This window comes from Elgaria multicarinata, chromosome 18, assembly GCF_023053635.1.
Source record: "Elgaria multicarinata webbii isolate HBS135686 ecotype San Diego chromosome 18, rElgMul1.1.pri, whole genome shotgun sequence".
In the NCBI taxonomy this organism is placed as follows: Eukaryota; Metazoa; Chordata; class Lepidosauria; order Squamata; family Anguidae; genus Elgaria; species Elgaria multicarinata.
This window is the reverse complement of record NC_086188.1, coordinates 664,835-687,452: the sequence shown is the minus strand read 5'-3', so window position 1 is coordinate 687,452 and position 22,618 is coordinate 664,835. Positions and strand designations below refer to the sequence as shown.

The 22,618-nt window shown below is 48.0% G+C and overlaps 1 protein-coding gene across 1 annotated transcript in view; it reads left to right on the top strand.

The window, feature by feature from the left end:
• Positions 1–2,573: 2,573 nt before the first annotated feature.
• Positions 2,574–22,618, top strand: part of IFT81 (intraflagellar transport 81) — a 37,846-nt gene continuing 17,801 nt past the window's right edge. The window contains exons 1-11 of the mRNA XM_063143910.1: positions 2,574–2,651; positions 3,359–3,521; positions 4,616–4,719; positions 6,759–6,939; positions 8,079–8,168; positions 9,594–9,659; positions 9,983–10,093; positions 11,147–11,231; positions 16,201–16,364; positions 19,425–19,520; positions 21,494–21,640. Coding sequence (XP_062999980.1) covers positions 3,378–3,521; positions 4,616–4,719; positions 6,759–6,939; positions 8,079–8,168; positions 9,594–9,659; positions 9,983–10,093; positions 11,147–11,231; positions 16,201–16,364; positions 19,425–19,520; positions 21,494–21,640 — 1,188 coding nt within the window. The 5' untranslated portion in view covers positions 2,574–2,651; positions 3,359–3,377. The remainder of the gene's footprint in view (positions 2,652–3,358; positions 3,522–4,615; positions 4,720–6,758; positions 6,940–8,078; positions 8,169–9,593; positions 9,660–9,982; positions 10,094–11,146; positions 11,232–16,200; positions 16,365–19,424; positions 19,521–21,493; positions 21,641–22,618) is intronic.

Here is a 22,618-nt window from a genome sequence, read left to right as displayed (position 1 = left end):
GCTGACAAAACTATCACCCATGATAGCCCACAGTGTATTATACAAAGGCAGATTTCAGAGAGGACATCCCTGGGATGCTGTTTGATTGGGCATCAAATAATAAAATATATTGGCAGACTATTAGCATGTTGGGGAGACACGTGGACCACCATAATGGCAGACTGCCAGTGCAATGCTTACTCAGAAGTATGTGCTAGTGCAGGGATGAGGAAAGCCTGGCCCTCCAGATGCTGTCGGACTCAAATTCCCATCAGCCTCATCCAGCCTAGGCAATGGTGAGAGATGATAGGCACTGTAGTTCAACAACGTCTACAGGTTCCCCAGCCTTGTGCTGTCGTATTCAAGGGGGCTTACTCAGAAGTAAGTCCTAGTGTGTTCGAACAGGAATACGCCCTACTAGGTGTATTACTGCATCTGTATTACAATGTCCAACAATTCCTGAAGGCGTTACTATAATAACAATGGTGGTGGCGGCGGCGGCATGCAGAATACAAGAAGTCAGGTTGCTGCTCCACCACCATGGAACAAATGACTGTTCTCACACCCAAGATGCAAATCAATTGGATCACATCATCAGCCACACATCCCAGTTCAGCCTTCAAGGTGTTTGGGCTTTGCATCTAGGTGAGGAAATCCATCACTTTTCCCTTGGAGTCAGCTGTGTTAGGTAGATGCTCTCCTTGGGGAAAGTTGCCCAGCGATAAGTATGTTATACTTACAGAATGGTGCTGAGTGCCTGACTTGCTTTGTATCAGTGGCTGAGCTCATTCACATCCCGAGGCTGTCTCCACAGGAGGCGTTTATTGTGCACTGGAAATGGTTTACTCATGAAAGTTTGCAGGTCCTTTTCATATCATCGTAACCCTCAACCTCCAATGCCTCTCCCGTGGTTTTCAAGTGGGAATCTGCCATTTTATCATTTGCTTAATGTAGGAAAAAGGAAAGGAACCTCTCGTGCAAGCACTGAGTCATTACTGACTCTTGGAGGGACGCCTCTTGGCAGGCCTTATAGCGGGGTGGTTTGCTGTTGCCTTCCCCGGCCGTTATTACCTTTCCCCCAGAACCCATTGTCTTCCCCCGGCCGTTATTACCTTTCCCCCAGCTAACTGGGTACTAATTTTACCAACCTCGGGAGGATGGAAGGCTGAGTCGACCCAAGCCGGCTGCCTGAAACCAGCTTCCGCTGGGATCGAACTCAGGCCGTGGGGAGAGTTTCAGCTGCAGAAACTGCTGCTTTACCGCTCTGTGCCATACGAGGCTCTTAATGTAGAGAAGCCCTGAATTCCCACGGCGAAGGGGTGGGCACGGGCATTCGAAAACGGAAGACAGGTGCTGCTGGATCGGACCACAGGCCTCGCTAGTCCAGTATTCTGCTTCCACGGTGGCTGACCAGAGGCCTGAAGGGGAAAGCCCACAAGCAGGACAGGGGCACAGCAGCAGCCCCAGCCCCACCACTGTGGTTTTCCAGCAACCGGAAACTCAAACAGTAGCGTTCCCTGCACCTGGCATTTGGAGGTGGCCTATCCCCCGCCCCAAACAAGAGGCTCTGTCGCGACCAGTAGCCCTTCTTCACAGCCATGTATTTGTCTAATCCTGGTTTAAAAAGCCATCTCACCCAGTGGCCATCACCACATCTTGTGGTAGTGAGTTCCGTCAAGTGCAGCGCTTGTACTGTTGACGTAGATTTCAATCTGTCTATCTCAGTGTGAGTGTAGTGTGAGGACAGGCGTGGCTAGTGGTTGGAGCGCGGGGCTACAGCCGGAGTTCAAATCTCTCAGCCACTAAATTGGGCCACTTGCGATCTCTCAGCCTGATCTACCTCAAGGACTTGTGAGGATATAAATGGGCGAGGGCAAAACCCTGAATACAACACTGAGGTGGAATTGAGCCAAGAAGTCCATCAGGTCTATGGGGCTGCAAGCAACGCCAGTCCTACGCTGTACGCCGCCCTGAGATCCTAGTGATATGTTTTGAACAAATGCTTTAAATACATAAAATGCTTCAGAGTAGACCCATTGGAATGAACGGGCCTCAAGGCAGATTGGCACTGAAGCCAGGCCTACGGGCCTCAATCCCGCACCCTCCAAGCCGCCCTCATGGTTTATTTTGTGGCCGTTACGAACATTTTTGTGATTATTATTAAAGGGCCAAGTGTTACTTGGTGCCATTGCTACAATTAGCCTCAACTAAATACTGGCAGTTAGGTTTTTTGAGGGGGGACGAAACTCAACGCTCGCCCCGTCCCCCTCCTCGGTTTTGGCAGGAATCCCTGTCAGGCAGGACCGGCCGAGCAGCCGCCTTCCCTCAGAGGCGCAAACCCAGCGCCGCCCAGGAGGGGGAGGGGGAGACCCAGCCAGCCCCGCTCCGGCTTCCCGCCTCCTCGCACCGCGCAGGCGCAGCCCTACGCTCGCGCCGCCAACGTCTCCTTGGCGTCGGTTTCGGGGGCGGGGCCTCCCCCCGTAGACGCCTTTCGTTTCTTCCCCGTCCCACCAGTCGCGATGTCGGTCACGTGAGCCGAACTGCCGCCGCCATCGCAACCGTACCTTAGCAACCGTTGCTAAGGGCCTTGGAGCCTGGGATTCTGTTGTTGTTGTTTTACCAAGGTGGGGAAGGGGCGGCGATTGAGAGGGGCGCTTCGGGTCAAAGCGGAGGTAATGTCGGCAGAGCCGGTGGGGCGGGGGGGAAAGCGCCGCAAGTCTTGCCTGCCTCCTGCCCTTGGAGGGGCACAGGCTGAGAAGGCCCCATTGCAAGCCGTGCCCGGGTAGTTACCATGGTAACCCAGTACCTGCCAAACGGAGGGGGGGCTTTGCAGTGGGGAGGGGGCATCAGCTAAAGTGCTGTTTTGACAGAATAGCAAAAAATTAAAAATAATAATAAGGTGGGGGTTGGGAGTTGGTGGGTGGGGGAGCCCATCTAAAGGGGGGACGGGGACGGGGACGGGGACGGGGCCCATCTAAATCTTGCAGCCTGGATTTTGACAGAGACAAGAAAAAGAAAATGGAAACAAGCAGTGATGATGCCATAGAGTTCTGCTCTAGGCAAAAGAAAAAAAGTTACAATTTTCTTCCTTAAGGTTGGGGAGGCATCTTTCTTGCTGTGATGGCAAAAACATAATAATAATATTCTAGTGGAAGATTATTTGTTTGTTTATTTTGCTCCAGAAGGAGGTTGCTACAAAGTACAAATATTTAAATTCCCAGACCTGCAACAAAAGCTGGAGCCCCTAATCTGGGCTTACGGTGTTCTCTCCGTCTTACCAATTTCCCCCATGTACATGGGAGTTTTCCTTGCTTTTCTTGGGATGCATCCTGGGACATTAGTTCCTCAAGTAACTTTCCGTCTCTTTTCCCTGCTGCAGGTAACTCTTAAGCGCCATTATGAGCGACCAACTGAAATTCATCGTTGAGAAACTCAACAAGGAGCCCTTTAAGAAGAACTTCAATTTAATCACATTTGACTCGCTGGAGTCCATGCAGCTGTTACAGTTACTCAATGATGTCCTGGGAGAGATTGACCCAAAGGTAAAGTTAGGCTTTGAATGTTGAACTATTGGGAAGCCTGCAGATGTGTTTATTTATTTAGGATTCGTATCCTGTCATTTCAATACAATAAATTGCAACAAACCTTCTCCTTAGTTCCCCGGTGCTGTGGTTCCTTCTCCTCCTCTCCTTTTAGCCTCTTACCCAGCTTACAATTGATGCTATCACAGAGGATGGCCCTGCTGTTCTTTACAGGTGGCTTCCTGAACTGGTATCTGCAGAAGAAAGCATTTATTTATACACCAAAGAAAGGATGCTTTCTTCTGCAGTTGCCTTCTGCCTCAATGGGAGGGCAATGGAATTTGACAGCCTGGTATCCTACTAGAGCTTGGGAAGGTATGCATAATTACCGGGAAAGCCTAAAGGTACTGGTTAAGGCTGAAGTATTATAAGGATTTTGCACGTATTTCCTTGTCCATCTCCTGGGACATGTGTACCTTTCCTCTACAGTTGCCTTTTAGCCTCTTTGCTCTTTCCTTCCTTCCTTCCTTCTCTCAGGCTTTCCTGAAATAATAAAAATAAAATGGAAACTTTTTGCAAAACAATCTTGGAAATAGAATGACAGCCTCTCAATTTAAGTGAGACAAAATTTGGGTATTTGCATAGGGTTGTATCCTAAACAACCCAGCTTTCTGGGTTTGGATGTCATGCTCAGCAGGAGCTGATCATGGATCACAGGTTATATATGTAGACCTGGTCCACACATAATGCTAAGCCATGGTTGATTTAAACCATGATCTATTGTTCTACTCAGGGTTTTTCTGGCAGACAATTGAACAAACCATGGTTTGTTTTTTCAGTCCCAGGGTGTTTGTTTCTATCCTCCTTCACCTGCTCCTTCCGCCTTGTATGTCAACTGCCTTTGCAGCACTACAGTACTGGCATGTAAAGAGGCCGGGCTTTTTGACTGCCTACTATCTCTGTAGCCTGGTGAAACAACCTCGGTCATAACCTCTAATTTTTAGGGTTTTTAAGAGCCCAAAGGGGAAGTTAATGTTCATTCTCCTAAGTTTGCTTTACTTGTGTAACAAAGATTGTCATGTTAATTATACCTTGGCTATTTTTAAACTTTTTAGCATGTTGTTGACATTAGAGAAGAGTTGCCAGAGCAGACTGCCAAACGGATGTTGAGCCTTCTTGGCATTCTTAAGTATAAACCTCCAGGAGGTACCAGCGACTTGTAAGTATTCATCCTGTTGACAATTGTAAAATGCAGCCACTAGTGAAGGTATTTGAACCTGTAAAAATGCATATACTTGCGAAGGTGCTTAATCTTATCCTATGCTGGGATATCATGTCGTTCACATGTTATCTCGTATTCTTATTAGTGATCCTTTGGGTATATCTCATGGATATGCATCTCGAAAGGCTGTCAGTGGCTACTAGTCAGGATGGCTACCTATGGCCTCCATTACTGGAGGCAGCTTGCTTCTGCATGCCAGGTGCTGGGGGATGCAGGCCACATTCATGTCCTGCTTGTGGGCTTTCCATCGGCCTTGATTGATTCCTACTGTAAGAACAGAATGCTGAACCAGGCAGGCCTTTCGTCGGATCCGGCATGGCTCTTCTTACGTTCCTTCTTTGAAAATGAATGTGTGTTAAAGATGATTTTCGAACAGTCCTTGTTTCATGTGGGTCTTAGAAGGCATGTTTTGTATTAACCTTCCCACAGTTGCAAATGTATGCGCACCTATGAGGAAGTCTCACGGAAGACAATTTGGGTGGTGCTGTCATTTGTACTAGCTGGAGTGTGCTACTGCTGTTGTAATCCTGGTTTCTCTGAAAACAACAAAGAGTCTTGTGGCAGCTTTGAAATCGAGCACATTGATGATCCCCCTCTATAACTTGTTTCTTCCGTAGCTCCCTGCTTTCCTTGCGCTGGTCACTAGAGGGTGCTCCTGTCTTGGCCCTTTAGCCAGGGTCCCGACTTCCTGGGTTTGCAAGCTAAATGGGACTAAGTAGGTTCAGGGGTCCAAGGGCAACACAATGGCTGCTTCATATCGTCTCGCTGACCTGCAGCTATGTCCGTGCCTGTTGAGAGCTGCTTGTCCGTGCTGGCTAGGACTGCAGGATAGATCTGATGGGTAGAGCATTCTCTGGTGGGTAGAGCATGATGCCAAGGGCATGATGCCACGGCCAGGCCTTACGGACAGCCACCCACACAGAACAGGCAAAGGTGATGGGAGAGCATCAGACTTTGAAATAGAGCTGTGAGGAATGAGCGGAGGAGCAGGCAGATGGAAACTGGCAGCTTGGAAACGAAGCAGCAGGGCAGGAAGTGTGGATGGGGGGGCGGGGAGGTGGCCTTGAGGGGTGGCGCCTCAGGTGGTCTGCAGGTGACCTTTCGTGGCGTGGAGCGCAACAGGCATGGGCTGAGGTCGGAAGCAGAGTGGGGCAAAATCAGTAAGGGGGCTACAAGAGATGGAAAGGCTGGCCAGGCCTGTGGCTGCCTGCACATCTCTGGACCGGCCACGTTCCAATCCACGGCCCTCATTCGTTATTGCACTGTCCTAAGCACCTCTTTCCTTTTTTATATATATTTTCATGCTGCTTTTATAGATTGGCTGTTATTAGCTTGTTTACCTTCGTGATTTTTGTATTCTTAAAAACATTTTATTGTAAGCTGCTCTGATAATGTGATTGAAAAGTGGGGTGTGCGTTTTAATGAATGCATTACCCCCTTGCCCCCATCGCCCTTAATAGAAATTCTGCAGACTTCTGAGATCTATGAACCAGAATTGTGGTGGTTAGGGAAATTTGTGAAGATTTGCTTACTGTGTTCCCATCATTGTTCTGTGGTGGCAGTTTCTCCCCAGGGTAGTTTGTAAAGCAGTTTGAGCCTTAGTAAATATTCGGTGTTACGAATTCTCAACCTTCTGTTAGGTGCAGAGGGAGACAAGAGGGGAAGTGGGGCCATTCCACCTGCTGGGAGGGGCGCTCAGGTTTTCCTCTTCCCTTCCCATCCCGCTTTCCTTGCACATCGTGTCTTTTAGATTGCATGCCCACGGCCAGAGACTGTATTGTTCTCCTGATTATATGTAAGCCACTCCGGGAGCCTTTCTGGCTGAGGAGTGGGATAAAAATACTTTAAATAAATTAAATAATCAAGGGGTGGGGCACCTCCTGCTGCTGCTTATGTTTGCTTCAGAGCTCTTCCCTCTGGTTTGAAATGTCTCGGTAGAGCCCTGACGTTGTGGTTTTATTTCTGCTGTTGTTCAGGAGCACGTTTCGCCAAGGCTTAGTTATTGGAAGCAAGCCGGTCGTTCATCCGGTCTTGCATTGGCTCCTTCAACGGACCAACGAGCTCAAGAAAAGGGCCTACCTGGCGCGCTTCCTGATCAAGGTGGATGTTCCCGCGGAGTTCCTGCAGGACGATACAGTGTCTGATACTAACAGACAGGTAGCTTTTGCGATGGCTTTCTTACCCAGGTCGCGTTCTGGTAATAAAGTGGTTTCAAACAGTGAGGGTTGCAGGCAGCATATTAGATGCAGGCCCCTTGGGGCAGTCCAGGAAGATGAATGAACCTAAGTTATAAACCCAAGACGGATGCATCAGGGATTGTTTGAGTCTGCTGTGAGGCCTGGCAGGTTTGCATCCGCTTGGATGAGAGAACAGCTCATAAAGCCCATCATCTCGGGCTGGTGGAGAAACGATCAGCCTGGGGTCCTGCCCTGCTCCCAAGTCCTTTTCCTTGCCTCCTGCAGAACTTGAATTGTTGCCATCAGATGCGGTCCGTGGGCTTTGCTGGTACCAAAAGCGTGGAAGTGCCACCGTGTAATTTGTAGTGGGTGGAACGTGTAAAATGGCAGCAGAAAAAGCCCAACACGCGTGTCTTTCGTCGGGTGCGTGTGTGCACCAGATAAAGGAGCAAAAAGCTCCCTTGACTTGCACGGAAGTTAAAGCAAACTTTCCCCCTCCCATTGGCAATATACGCATTTATAATTAAAATATCTCAATGAAAGCCGCCTTCAGAGGAAGGAATGCAGCTTGTGTGTTTGTTCAGTGTGTGCCACTCCTAATTTGTATAAAGATACAACTCTGCAGTTTCCATTATGTAAAATACATTCCAATAATCTTCTTGCTAATCCAAAATAGAAACTGTAATAACACACCACCCTTAAAACAATATAACCATTTGAGGTTGTTTAAATGTTGCTAAAGAGGAAGAGATTTTGCTGATGATACCTGGCTATTTATATGCACGATATTTTATTTTATGACCAGAGATCAACTATTCTGGCTGTTGTTCATTGCAAATGTTTATTTTGTGTGTTTCTTTTGCCTTTGTTATGTAATTAAGAAGCAGCGTCGAACGCTGATTTGACGTCACTTTTCTCCCCTACTGTCGCCTGCAGGCCGGAGCAGTTCAGGGGCTCGATGCCTCCTGCCTCCCGGTCTGTACGCTTGAGGTTGGGGGAAGGAGCCCTTAGTTCACCATTTTGATCACTATGAATGCAAATAATGTAAACGGTATTGTGCTGAGAATTCATTAAGTAATAGTATTGGCTTTAGAAGTTTTCTTTTTCTTTTTTCTGCAGTATGAAGAACTGATGGAAGCCTTCAAAAACCTACATAAAGAATGTGAACAGCTCAAGACATCTGGTTTCTCGACTTCAGAAATACGAAGGGTAAAAAAAGAGCAGGTTTTTAAAAAAGTTTTTTTAGAAGTTTTCTTGTCACTGATAACATGAAATTGCCATTGTTAAGAAAATGGATCTGTTTCCTTAATATTAGACTAGTGAATTTATTTATTTATTTATTTATTTTTAATGTAGTCTTTTTGACATAAGTATGTTCTTTTAGCTTTAGCTCTCCTTGGCCTGTTTGTGGTGCCTCTGAGCATGAATGCTCAGAGCCCTAGTTATGAAATTCCTAGCCACATTTTTCTCAGCTGGGCGAATCTCCGGAGGCAGAAGAAGCAAGAAACCTGAGGTCAAACTTAGAATGGAGCCTGGGGCATCAGGACCTTCCAGCAGGCAGGGCTGACGTAGACCATGGGTGGCTTGAGATTCCGGGGAGCCATGCCGAAGGAACAAGGAGAGTGGGGTGGGGGCGTGGAGCGGGGGAGAGCGCTAACCCTCGCTGACTCTCCTGCCAAAATGCACTCACCCACTTGGCTCTGTCTCTGCCCATTTCACCAGTGTCTGTGGACTTCCTGTTTTGATTAAACTGTACCCTTACAAGTATATTTGCAAATGCTACTATCTACTAAAGAGGGCCATTGATTTTATCCCCACTTTTCTATAAAGGGTGCCTGCCATGGGAGCTTACCAACAAAATCTGACACAAATAAGACCCAATAAAATGGGCACCCTCACCTCTCCCCTGGTAGGGTTCACTCACTCCTAAAACCCCTTCTTCGCCCCCCTCCGTCTCCCAGAGGGCTCCCTACAAGGGGCCTCACTAGCCTCATTGCAGAGGTTCATCTTGCGGGAGGACAACCGGCCTCTGCAGCCAACGGACGCCCCTGGCATGAAGGACCCAGCCAAAGATCATGGCCTTGCGCCACTCCTGAATCCTCTGTCAGCCTTCTGCAACCCAGTGCTCTCCAGGTGGGGGTGCTGGGAGTTTTAGTCCAAGACATCAGCAGGGCACCGGGTTGGGGTAGGCTCTTCTTTGTTAATGCCCCTTTATGGGATGCCACTGCTGTTAGCCCAATGTAAATGGCACCTCTTCCACTGTCCGTCCGTCCCCTGAAATTTCTGGCAAGAGAACCCAGGGGAAATATTTGATGGGCAGGATATAAATGTTTAATAAATAAAAGCTAGCTACACAGAAGTACGTTCAAGTAGGCATGACTGCCTTAGGTTGACTTGTATTGCTGACTCAAAAGCATTTTACTAGCCACCCGTAACTACGGGAGTTTTCCCATGAGGCATTTATTGTGTGCTTGTGATGGTTCAGGCACGGAAGTTCGCGGGTCCTTTTCACGACGGCATCAACCTCTGGTGAAAGTCATGACAGATTCTGTTCTTAAGTCGTTCCAGATCCATGGAACAATAATTGTTTCTAGTCAACTCCTCTCTCTCAGTCACCACTTTGCTGCTTTCTAGGATATCACTGCTATGGAAGAGGAGAAGGATCAGCTGTTGAAGAGAGTGGAGCGTCTCAAGAAGCGGGTAAGTGAGAAGAGCCAGGTGGCAGCCTTTGGGTGTCATCATCCTTGGATGGCAAGTTTGACTGGGGAATGCAAACAGGGATTAAGGCTAAGATGCCACATGTCCAGGGAAGGAATCAGATGGCTTAACAGGAGGAAAGGGAATCTTCTCCAGGCAACGGTCCAAGACCTGGAGCCCAGCACTTCAATGTCAGCTCCGAGGAGCCTTGCATGTGGGAAGGACGCGTGGTGTGAATCTGTGAGACACACGATCTTCCTTCAATTGATTTCTCAGCGATGTGGTTTGTCAATGAGCAACTCCTCGCCCTGTCCCTCTCCCTCTAGGTGGAGACTGTGCAGAATCATCAGCGGATGCTTGAGACGGCCAGGCAGCTCCGGGTAGAGAAGGAGAGAGAGGACTCTCTCGCCCAGCAGAAGCAAGAGCAGAAGAATCAGGTCACTGTGCAAAAGCGCCATGCGCCCATTAAGAAAACCCACCCTGGACGGTTACAAATGGGGTTTAAAAGACAACCGTGTTGCTATTGGGGCAGGACACGTCTGTTTTACAGAAATTTAAAGCTACTCTCAGAATGAATTTCTGTGTCGATTGTGGAGAAATTGTCAGTATTATGGATGCAAATTTCATTTCATTTATTACATTTCTAGACTGCCCAATAGCCAAAGCTCTCTGGCCGGTTTACAGAGATTAAAAACCTTAAAATACAGTATTTTGCATCATATAGACATAGTTCTGCTACAAACATGTAAACAGAGCAGACACACATATATGTCCAATCCATATTGATTGACCTAATTAAAAAACTATCATATGCTGCTGAATGCCTGGGAGCAGAGGAAGGTCTTAACAGGGCACCTAAAAGATAACACTGTCCATAACTGGGGGGCTGCCACGAAGAAGGCCACTCTCCTTTGTGGCCACCCTCCGTGCTTTCCTCGGAGGGGGCACCTGGAGGAGGGCCTTAGATGGTGAGTGCAGTGTTCGGGCAGGCTCTTCCCTCAGGGATCTGTACAAAGGCAGACATCCTTCTGCATACCAGGTGTTGGGGAAACCAGTTGCCTTTACGCCCTGCTTGTGAGCTGGGTAGGCTTGCTGGGAAACTTCTTTGTCTGAAACGGCCTTCAGAATGATGCAGCATGATTCAGACCCTGGCACTCCCTTCCAAGGGCCGTGTGCTCGTCTGCTGACCTCTCTCAGAGAGGTCTCCTAGCTGTGGGCCTGGCCAGCGTAGCCCAAAGGATTGCCAGGCCCGCGTCGCCATTCCTGCCCTGGGTCAGCTCAACAGTTGAACAGGTTGCAGCATTGTCTTGCCAGGTCTGCCGATAGAAATGCTTTCTTATTACTTCCCCTTCAAGGCGCCTTGCGTGCCCTCTCAGTCCTTCCCGTAGAGCCTGCATGGCTGTCTCCTCCCTTTTCGCATTATTCGATGCTGTGCGTGTGGATGTTTCCGCAGATCACGCTTATTAATAGACCTGCGCCTGTTCCCTCAGCTTTTTCACGCAGAGCAGCGGCTGCAAAGAGTCCAACTCCAGCTCAAGGATATGCGTCATGCCGCCGTGGATGCAAAGCCAGAAAGTAGGTGGGAGTTCCAAAATGTTCCCCCCCCCCTCTTCCTCCTTGTCTCCTGCCAAAAACCATGGAAGGACTATTTAAAAAGTCAGAGAAATATATAATTTATAGCTTTCCTGATTTTACATTTTCATTTGAAAGATTTAGTTTGAGGCAAGTTCACGGATTTCTGAAGTTCTGGATATTGTTTAGTTCTGAGCGCTAAGGAATCCGTGGCCAATAACTGTCTTCTTGCTAATCATTTTAAGTTAACCTTTAGTCTTACTTCATAAATGAAGCCAAAGAATGGGCAACGGCAACTCCGTGCGTTTGTCCCTTGTTATTCGCGCCCCTCTCTTGAGGCAGGGACCTTTTCCCTTCATGGTTTTGCCACTCTGCAAAGTGCCCAACTGCACGGAGGGCCCTTGTGGCAGCGCTGGGGTGTGTGCAAGGAGGGCTTGTTGGGTCACTTGAATTCTTTTGGGTCAGTCACGGTACTGGATTCTCGTGCATGGGTGCTGTGCTTTTGTGTTATCTGACTCAAGCCCTCTGTTCCGTGTCAGACATTTCAACGTTTAAGGTTCTATCCCTCTGATGAATATCTCCTCAAAAAAGAGAGTATTTTGTTACTACTACTAAGTTTCTCTGATCTGGAAATGTCCCAAAGTGGAACATTCACAGCAAAACTAAACCATCTGTCTGCTGGTCGCTGGGGAGCATGAGCTGGAGGGTGCTACTGCACTCATGTCCTACTTGTGGGCTTTCCACAAACAGCTGTACAAAACTATGCCACGGTGTGGAGAACGTGGAGAGGGAGGCATTGTTCTTCCTCTCTCATAAGCCTAGAACCCCACGGGGTCATTATCCCATGAAGTGGATGGGTGGGAGATTCAGGACAAATCAAAGGGAGGACTTCTTCACACAGTGCAGAGTTAAAACTGGGTGGGAAAGGCCCAGGCACGTGGCCCTGATTGACGCGGTGAGATTTTGCCGTGGGGAAGCAGCTCCCACAGTTCTACCTGGCTGCAGCAGAGGGCGAGATGGGACAGCAGGGCCCTCGCCCATGAGCTCTGCTGAGAGCCCAGGTGATCTCCAGGGAGGCAGTTCCTCCCACAATGCCTGGCTCTAAAGAAGGACCCCTCAGGCCCAGACATTTGGATTTGGCCAGCCACGCCAGCCGCTTTTCCAGTTCCGCTCACTCTGATACGATCCGCAGAGCGGGCAGTGGCAATGGGGTAGGGAAGGAGTGGGTGGTAGACGCAGTGGTAGAGGAGGTGGAGAGTGGCAGGGCGACAGTAGGTCCTCCTGACCAGGCGAGGGAGGGTGCAATTCGCCACTCCTCCTGCCCCTCTCCCCGAGGCGGGGGGTTCACCCTTCCTCACGAGAATGCCAGCCTAGGAGGCGGGAAACAAACAACCCAGGGATTGAGAAAACAAACTGCAGGTTGTTCGATCATCTGCCAGACAAACCCTGGGTAGGGTAATAAACCTTGGGTTAACCATGGGTTAGTGTTATGTGCGAATCAGGTCTCCTGGGGGCGGAACCTGGGCTTGGCCATCTGTTAAGAACGCACCTCTTGGAAGGGAGCAGGATGGGAGTGGCGGTTGATTTCCAAAATGTATTAAACAGGATGCAATTTAGGTGAAAGCTGGATTGGTCCTGCAGCTGGAACGACTTTAATCAAAAAGCCCTCCTTTTGACCACAGCTACGTTATAATCAGACTGCCTGCTTATCCTAGTCCATGTCTGTTTCAGAGCTGAAGATTTGGCATTTTTATCCCCAACTAAGTCTACTCACTTTCCCCTATGATTATTGGATTATGATTTTTTTTAATTTATTTTTTAATGTTGGAGTAACAGGGGAGACTGAGTCTTTTTTGCTCTCCACTGAGCACTCAAGTTGGAACATTGTGTAAATTCCTAGTCAGTACCACTTTGATCACATTTTGGCTAAGTTATCGTAAACACGAAGGAGACTTACTTTAAGGGAAACCTTTGAATCCTAGATCTCGGGCGTCAATCGGTAAGCGAAGCCTTATGCTCCACCAGTAAATGTTGCCTTTAAGACTTTGTAGGTTTAAAAAAATGTTTCAAATAAATCAGCTAAAGGCTATTTTTAAAGTTAAATATTCAGCACTGTCTTGTCTTCCTTGGTCTACAGCAGGTCTGCAATCCTCTGCATTGTTTACCCATTCATAAAGTCTGAGTGAGATAAATGTTTCTTTCTGCTAGTAACTGATGAGGACATTGTAGCCTGAGTAATGCAAAGAACAAATCTGAAGTCTCATTTATTTCAATGGGAGAAATATAAGTGAGTGCTTAAATTAGTGGTCCTTGAAAGTACTCCAGAAGAGAAGACTGAGGGGAGAAATGTCAGTACTCTTCAAGTACTTAAAAGGTTGTCACACGGAGGAGGGCCAGGATTTCTTCTCGATCCTCCCAGAGTGCAGGACACGGAATAACGGGCTCAAGTGACTGGAAGCCAGCTTCCGGCTGGACATCAGGAAAAACATCCTGACTGTTAGAGCAGTACAACAATGGAACGCATGAGCTAGGGAGGCGGTGGGCTCTCCCACACTAGAGGCATTCAAGAGCCAGCTGGGCTGCCCTCTGTCAGGGATGCTTTAGGGTGGATTCCTGCATTGAGCAGGGGGTTGGACTCGATGGCCTTATGGGCCCCTTCCAACTCTACTGTTCTGTGATTGTATGTGGATCATGCCTGGTATTTTGGTTTGCTTATGATTAGTATTAAAACTGGACAGTATGCAAACCTGCTGCTACGCTAGCAGAAATAAGCACTAGTGGAACAGGACAGTAAGCGCTTGCTAATGCAGCCCAGCGAGCGACTGCAGCTCAAGCCCGAGTCTTTTGGGGTTGTGCCTGGCGCCTAGCAAGTGTCGCTTCCCCATTGTGCTGGCAACAGTTGCGTGGGGGCGGTTGGGGGGAGGGAGCGAAGGTCTAAACCGCCCAGGGGAAACGGGATAGCAGGAGAGGGGCTGGAGGGAAGGACGAGGCATCTGCCCTTCTGCCCGCCGGATCTCCCCTGGAGCATGAGCACTACGAGGCAGACCCGGGTGCGGAGCCCTCTTCGTGCTCCACCTGAACCCCTCTGCCATTCCGCACATTTCACGTTATCCAGATTGTTCTGCCCTGAGCTGCACTGATGCTTCTTACTTGCTTACTTAATGATGGGATGGTGATCTTTTGGGTGTATACTTCGGGGGTTTGGGGGGGAGTGTTTTTTGCTCACACTAAAAGCACTCTAGAGGCCTTTAGATGTTGGAAGAAAAGTGCCTTTGGCCTTGAGTTGCACTGCAGGCAATTTTGTTTGCGCATCTGCATTTCTCAGCCTACATATTGGGGAAAGTGCTGAAATCTCTAGCTGAGGCGAGTTCATCAATCCCGTCTCACAAGAAAGAGTGGCTTGTTCCTGCATGGCTGAGCAAGCCACTAATTCACTCTTCCTGAACCCTTTCTTGTAACAATAAAGTTATCTGGACGGAAAACATGATGAATCGCTATTAATAGCTTTTCACATGTAACTGTGCCCTTGGCAAAATGGAACTCGGATCAGCTTAAGGCCCTGAGCCAAGCGCACTGTACAGGGCACCCACATCATGATTTTATAGAAAAAATGTTTCTGAAGTGGATAACGGAAAGCCCGAGAGGGCACTTTTGTTCTCCTCTAGCCTGAGAATTTGTGAAAGGCAGGATTCTCTGGAAAAGTTCAATTAAGCTGTAGGGGGCGGGGGGGGGGGGGGTTGGGTAATTCCTCTCCTCGCTCGACAAATCCCACCGAGTTTGGAAACGTTTTACTCTCTGTGTGTGGAACGTCCAGAGCAACCCCCCCCCTTGACTCTTGTCTTTCTGCAGACCTAATGAGTCGGTTTGGAGTCTTAACTTGCTTCTCTAATTTCTGACACATCAGATGATTTGGGACATAGGGTTTTATCTCCCTTTCATTTCAGTGGGTTTACTCTGAGTAAGATTGACATGGACTACAATCCATAGAGCTTAATATTTATTTTAGAAGGCTTTAAAAAAACCTTTTTTTTCTAATAATGTTTTCTGCTATGTATTCAAATGCTTTCAACTCTCTGTTGGGGAGATCAATCCTATCCATAACTCATGCTTTGCTTACATGGAATTATAAATGCCTTGTAGAGAGACTTGTCTGTGTTTTGTTTTATTCACTCATTAATTAATTTCAATAAATTTATACTCCGGTTTTCTACTTAAAAGTATACTATAGGTTTTGGAAAATAAATATCCTTTAAAATTTTAAAACCAAAGGCTGAAACATTAAGCACAGCTGCTGTCAGCCAGTTCAACAGAATTCAGCCCTGGGCTTGAAAGAGGCTCAACACACCTCTTTTCCCAGCGGTTTCTGAGGAGTCTTCACGCGGAACACATGGCAGGAGTCGTCTAATCTGGAGGGTACCAGCATAACTTTGGCTGGGCTGCCCTTGCCCAGGAGTGGTGGCAGCTGGCGCATGAGTCTCAGCCGTGGAAGGGCCCACTCCATGCCACAGATGCCACTTGGGCCTCCGAAAATTATGCATGAGTTTTTTCTAGGATACATATATGACACGGTCACTGCTTGCAGCTGTACAGTCTAGCAGAGATGATACAAAAGGGATGGAGAGGGAACGGGTTCCCATATAATGAGCTGGAACGAAATGAGCTGAGACCCCCCCCCCTTCCCCCTGCAAATATGAAGGAATCCGGGGCAAAATCACAAGATGACCGTCATCCAGGGCCTACCTAGAGCAGAAGAGCAAACCAGCTTACTGGGTTGTTCCATGTTTATCCACATTCTGTGTAAATGGCAACTCTGGAAATTCGCTCCTTGTTAGTTGATACAGACATTAATGTAATTGACTGCTAAATAGTACGGCTTAAATGACAGTTGTTATCGCATGAAACCAAATTGCCCTCCTCGTCACTTTGCTTAGACATGTGTTGATGCGGTGGTGGTTTGTATTTGTTTTCCCAGGCTTAATGAAGAGGCTGGAAGAGGAGACAAAGTTCAATACATACTTGGTCTCTGAAAAGTTTCCTCGAGAACTGGAATCGAAGAAGCAGTCGCTGCACCTCTTGCAAAAAGTGGTGGCAGAGCCGGCAATGGGCCAGTCTGATCTCAATGAACTCGAAGCCAAAGTACGTGGGCAGAAAAACAGAGGGCTCAAGCGAGAGTCCATCTGTCGCTCGTAGCAGGTGGAATTCATGCAGATTCTTTGCAGTCAGAGAAACGGTGGCTCTTTTTAAAAGTGCTCTCTTGATGCCCGTGCGGCTGCTTGAATTGCTTTACGCTTCTGGGGCTATTCAGTTTGCACCCTGCAGCTTCTGGCGCTCTGCTGGGTTATAGGCCGCTGTGTCACGTGAGCAGTAGTTGGGCTGAGGGCCAGTGGGCATCTCCTCGCCTGTGTTCCTGGCACCCATAACAACGCCGGGTATTACAGCACTGCATCCCCCATCGCAGGCAGGCAGGTTCCATTTTGGGAGTGGACTGGATGCAATTGGATGATTGCTTTAAAATGTACATGACCAAGCTCAGCATGATTTTTGCTAGCCTGCAGTAAGGTGTTTGGTGTGTTTTTTAATCTCTTTATTTTATCTTCATCGATGCGCCCGTCAGCATCTGCCTTAAGTCAACATGATTTTGAAAGCTGTCCTTTTTCAAGTTGCTCGCTAACTCCCTTCTCCCTCCACCCCAGACATTACTTAAGGCTCATTAGGAAATTATATGGCTCATTTTGTTTTATATTTTAAAAAAGCTCATTGCTTCAACCCCTTATGTGTTGGAGTAAAGTCCCTTTGGGACTTGCAGTGAAGTAGAGAATTTGGCCCAGGATGTTTCTGTAGGAATGATGATTGCACTTGCACACTCAGTGCAATTTGGCATTAGTGTGAAAGGAATAGTGTGCATGCTTTAGATGTTCCTTTGGGGCGGGGGTGTTAGATGGTAACCCTGGCTAATTTTGGCAATAAAAGTTAGTATAACAATTTGCCTTCTTTATGGCAGCGTTTGAAATGCCAAAAACCCAGAGCTTGTCAAGAGTCACTGATGTCTCTGATTGCAATAGCAGCTCTTAGTTGTTTGGGGGAAATCTAAACAAGGGTAGAACAGGATATAAAATGTTCACATAGCTCATCTTGAATCGGTTCCAGATCTGCCTTGACATTTATCAGACATATGGGGAAGTAGCTAAGAGGCGCCCTGTTCTTCCACACAGCCAAAATTGGCCCTGTGGGTGAGCAAAAGTCTCTACCTTTCTCTGTCAGGATCAGGGTGGGTGGGTTTCCTTCCTGGTGAAGGCGTGGCCGTGTCAGTGTTGTGGGGGAGCACAAGTATTCTAAGACTTTCCCCCCCGTTTTAAGTTTGGGGGCTTTTAGAACGTCCCTAGATAGTTACCAACCATCTATAGAGTTGGGGTTAAGGCTTCCGTTTTCAGCTAAGCTGGGTGGAGGGCCCCAGTCCTGTTAAGTGTTTAGCTGTGAGTCATTGGCCATTCAGCCGATCTAGAAGAAGTCTGTAGCAACGAACTCAAGACCCATCATTTCCAATAGGGCTTCCAGCCCAGTTCTGTAAATATTTGTCTATTCAGAAGTAAGTCCCACTGAATTCAGTGGGCCTTACTCCAAGGCCAGTGGGCACAGCCTTGTGGCAACTAACCTTACTTGGATTGGGGCCTATTACAGCACAATGCTTTCCTGCTCTGTATTTCTCAAAGAGATTTCAGACAAGAAATTAGAACAAGATTGTTGTGTGAGTCAGCTTTTTGGAACTCAGTTATTAAAAGTCTGCAAGCCTTCCCATCTACACCAAAAGTATCACTTTTTAATTTATGGCTCGTCTTTATATAGTTAATTGGTTTTATCTGCCTTTTTCCCTTATTAATTGGTTTTTAAATGTATGGTTGTTTGTTTGTTGTTGTTTTTAAAAAATGCTGTTAGCTGGCTTTGGTACTATGGGGCTGTTTGGATGTAATGTGGCTTTTGGCAGCAATTGGTGGGTGGATTAAATAATTAATTAACTAATTAGCCCATGAATTGCATGGATGCGCATTGCACATGAGCTGTTTCCCGTTTCCAGTAACGACCCTCGAATGTGGCTTTCCAGGGTTGTTAAAGCAACCAGGAGGTGGCTTAGCATGCAGCGCCCGTCCCTGCCGCTAACCCATGTATTGCCACCTAAAGAGGCTGTTATATCTGAACCTGGTGTACATGTACAAATGTAGGATATCAGTTGAAATAATGGTCCGGTCCACCACAGCTTGTTGTTGTAAGCTAAGTAGGAGTGAGCGTATCGGTTCTCGACGGCTGATCTGCCTGGAGCGAAACAACCCAGGGAAGCCCACGAGGCGCATTTCAGGCAATATAGCAAAGGGGACAGTCGTGATCCCGCCAGACCGTGGATTTAATGTATGCTATTGCTGTGTAAGGCACTCCAAGGACTCTTTTGAAACCCAACTGCCTCTGCATCATCTGAATGCCCTGAAATAGATTCCAGGGGTTATCCCAGGATGACTTTGGGGGACCCATTTGACACAGTGTCCTCTCAGTTATGATACACTGAAAGCGTAACTACTGTATGCTGACTTGAGAGCTTAAAAAATGTGAAATTTACTCCCAAGTGAATCCCCTCTCCCCCCGTACAATATTCGGGAGGATTGTGATCATAATGGAATTCTTTGCCCTCTGTGAAGTTATATCCTTCATCCAGAGGGAGGGGGGAAATAAACTCACTGAGAAAGTTGTATAAGGATGTTGGTATTTGGACAACTTTCATGTGCCAAGCTGTGAGCTTCTGACAGAAGGGAATTCACTTCCAAGTTTACTTCCCTGGTATGATCTATGGAGGCTTTCCTCCTAATAGAACCACTTTCAGAAGGGTAGCCAAAAGAGTCTGTTTTGCAGCAACAACAAGAAGGAGCCCTCTTGGCACCCTTCAGGCAAATGGAGTTGTTCGCCTTTAAGATGCTCCCCGGCTCCCCTTCTGTTTACTCTGATATATGGTTGAGCCAGGAGTGAGCTGGTCTTGGTTCACAACCAGAAGCACCAGAGGCTTCCTGAGCAGAAGCAAAATGAGCTAGAGAGAAAAGGTTCATGTCTTGTGAAAGTGTCTTGATGTATATATCCTGCCACACCTCAGGGGTGTACTCAGGGGCTCAGTACTCAAACTTTCCTCTTCTCAAACGTTTTAATTTGTTGCTCCAGATAAATGAGGTCAACATACAAATCAATCAGTTGATTGAGAAGAGGATGATGAAATACGAACCAATCGATAGTAAATTTTCAATGTACCGGCAACAGGTAAGAATGAAATCTTTGCAAAGCAGCAAATGGGGGAATTAAATTTTGTGCAGTAAAATCCTGTGGTGAATTACAACTGATTGCCAGTAGCCTGCAAGACTTTGAATTTTGCTGATCCCTTGATACGTCTCTACATATTTGACGACTGATCGATAACTTGTTTGATGGTTCCAGAACCATTGGTCAAAATGTTTCATTTGATACCTTAAAAAAGGTAGGATTTTAGCTTGCGAACGTGGCCTGAAGCCTCTTGTTTTTCTGTGCGATGTGTTACAAGGTTAAGAATGCTACATAATGTGCTGATACAAGAGACCAGCTGGCTCCTAATATAAAGTGCTGACGTCCCTTGGATGAGCCATTCCAGGAATTCGGAGCGCTCTCCTTAGTCCAAAGCATATGGCAGTCCCTGTTCCGCTCCACAGGGTGCTTTCATCGGCTTTGCAAGAGCACCCCGTGCGTTTTTAACACAATTTGTCACCGTGGGTCTGGTTTGGAGATGCGAAGGGCTTGGATAACCCGCAGGCCGACTCATCTGAGCGAGGCAGAATGCAGAAAGCTTTTCCATCCAGTGCGTGGAGGCTGCTCCTCCAGCTGCCTACACGGTTCCGTGATCCGCATTCTAAATACGTAAAAACAGTGGGCTGGTGTTTGATTTGAAGGGCCTTGGTAACGCAAGTTGAAGCTTCATGCTTGACCTGTAGTGTTTTGGTTCTTGATATACAGCTGAGTTCTGAATAGTATTTATCCTTGCATTAGATAATACTAAACATGCAACACGAGAGATAATATGAAAGGCGCCTCCTGGTGTTTTCTAATATAATTTCGTTATCCCAAGGAGACACGGACGAAATAAAATTATCCGTGAATGGCTATCTGTCACTATATTGTATGTCGCCACGTAAATCAGGTTCCGTATTTCCGCTGTCTGTACAGTGGCCTCATGCAGGCCTGCCAGTGGGTGATGGGTGGAAGGAGGCCTCGCTCCGCAGCCGAGAGCATGCCTGGCATTTGCAGCGCCCCAGGTTCAATCCCCGGCATTTCCAATTGAATGCTATAAGCTGCCTTGAGCGATTGTGGAAAGGCGAGATAACAGTGCTTGCAAGAAACACGTGTCCTGGGATGCCAGGGGCCCCTGAAAACTGCCACCCATCGGAAGGCTGGCGCCGTATTGGCTTCACGGCCCTGGCGTTTGCCTCTCCTACCATGTTCTAGTATGGGGTGAGCAGTGGAGGCCGGTGGCTCCGGTGAATCCACCCTGGGTTTCAGTAAGAACTCTAAAGGACTTCCGATTGAAAGCCGGAGCGGATTTACCGCCCCACCCACGTCGCAGCCCCCGGCCTCCGCTCTGGGTGAGCCATGCCCCCAGTGGAGAATTTGAGCTGTCACTTTTCTTTCCTGCAGGAATGAGTTAAGTGCCTGGAGATTTGTAAAATGCCCCCCCCCCCAACGAAGATTAACTGTGATTGTTTGAGTGCCCGTGGTAATGGGATTCTTCACACAGTGTAGGGGGGTCCCAGGGCATGGCCTCAGGGCACAGAAGCTAATCCGGTCTGGCTCTGGGCAACACTTGGATGAAGATTGCTTGGGAACGCCTTGAGGCCCGCCACCTTAAACTCTATGCTGGAAGAAACCGGGGGTGGGGAGAGTCTTTTATTTAGACTATGAAATAAAAGTGTGCAGTACATAAGCCCCGTGCGAGGCAAGGAGGAATTGCTTCTAAGTAACAAGAAGCAGCAAACTTGTATGCTGGGAACCACGGGGTCCTCTTCCCCTTTGGAGGCTGCTCTGTGCTCAACATACACGTGGGCAAGCAGGCTAGTAGTTTCTCAGGACTGAGTTGCAAGTCTGTCTCCGATTCCCAGCTTCCTGGACCTCGGTCGCGTCTGTTCTTTCTGTTGCGTTACCCTACCTGAAACGTTTGAACTTGCCCTACGTGCTGTGCTGGGGATGATGGGTCTGAATCGCCCCCACAGGCCTCCATCATTTCCCGGAAGAAGGCAGCCAAGGCAGAGGAACTTCAGGGTGCCAAGGAGGAGCTGTCCAACTTGGAGAGGCAAATGGTGCAAAAGTCCAGCCAGGCTCGGGAGTCGAATGGCACAGAGGTGTTGAAGGGGGACGAGGTAAGTGCGAGGCTGGCGCGAGAGGAGGAGGTTGGGAAGGAGGTTTCTCAGAGGCCCACGCTCCACTCCAGCAAGGTGAGGAATTAAGAGGCAGAGCTGGTGAGATGGACAGTTCAAGGAGGAGGAGGAAGCAGCAGCAGCAGCAGCCAGAACTTTCTGAATGTGACGAGCTTAAGCTAAGAGCTTTGGCCATCCCTGCCATACTGTCGCCTCTGTCTGAAGTCAAGGGCAACTATTCCCCATACCAAATATGGCTTCAGCAGTGGGTCTTTGCAACATAAGACAGCAAGATGTCAAACCCTTGCGATTAAAGTCTTGAAAGAAAAAAGGCATTCTGAGGCCGACCTCCCATAGGAGATGTGTCACCTCAATGCCCTTTCTTGTGGCCGCTCTGTTGTTTTTTAAACCCGCTCCATTCGGGGGCTTTGCTGCTTCTCTCCGCCTGTCTAGTACACTCGCTTGAGAGACACACAGAACTTTAGTTTTAGTTACATTCGACAGCGGACGCTCTACGCTTCATGACATTCCGGCTATTGAGAAAGCCGTGATTAATTACTCCGCAGCCAAGTGTTGCAAGACAGGCAGCGAGCCGCAAACACGTTGCCTTATCTGTGGCGCGTTCGCTGGATCGTAAAGTACACTAAGAAAAAAACCAAGTTCCACGTTGTCGACGCGCCTCATGGGAACAGTCTGTTGACGGGCTGCATTGTTCAGCCTCAATCACAACGGTGGAACAGGAAATTGGTGGATACTGAGGGTGATATTTGGAGCTTATGGCCACACTGCAAGGAAGGTGTGAAGTGCAGATATGCCCGTGTGAATAATATGACACATATTCAGAGATGTGCTGACTTCCTTAAGCTTGGCCCTGGGGGCTCTCTACAGAAACATCAGAAGAGCCCTGCTGGATCAGACCAGGTTTCCTTCTGGTCTAGCATCTTCCTTCCTGCGTTGGCCAACTAGATGTTTTATTTATTT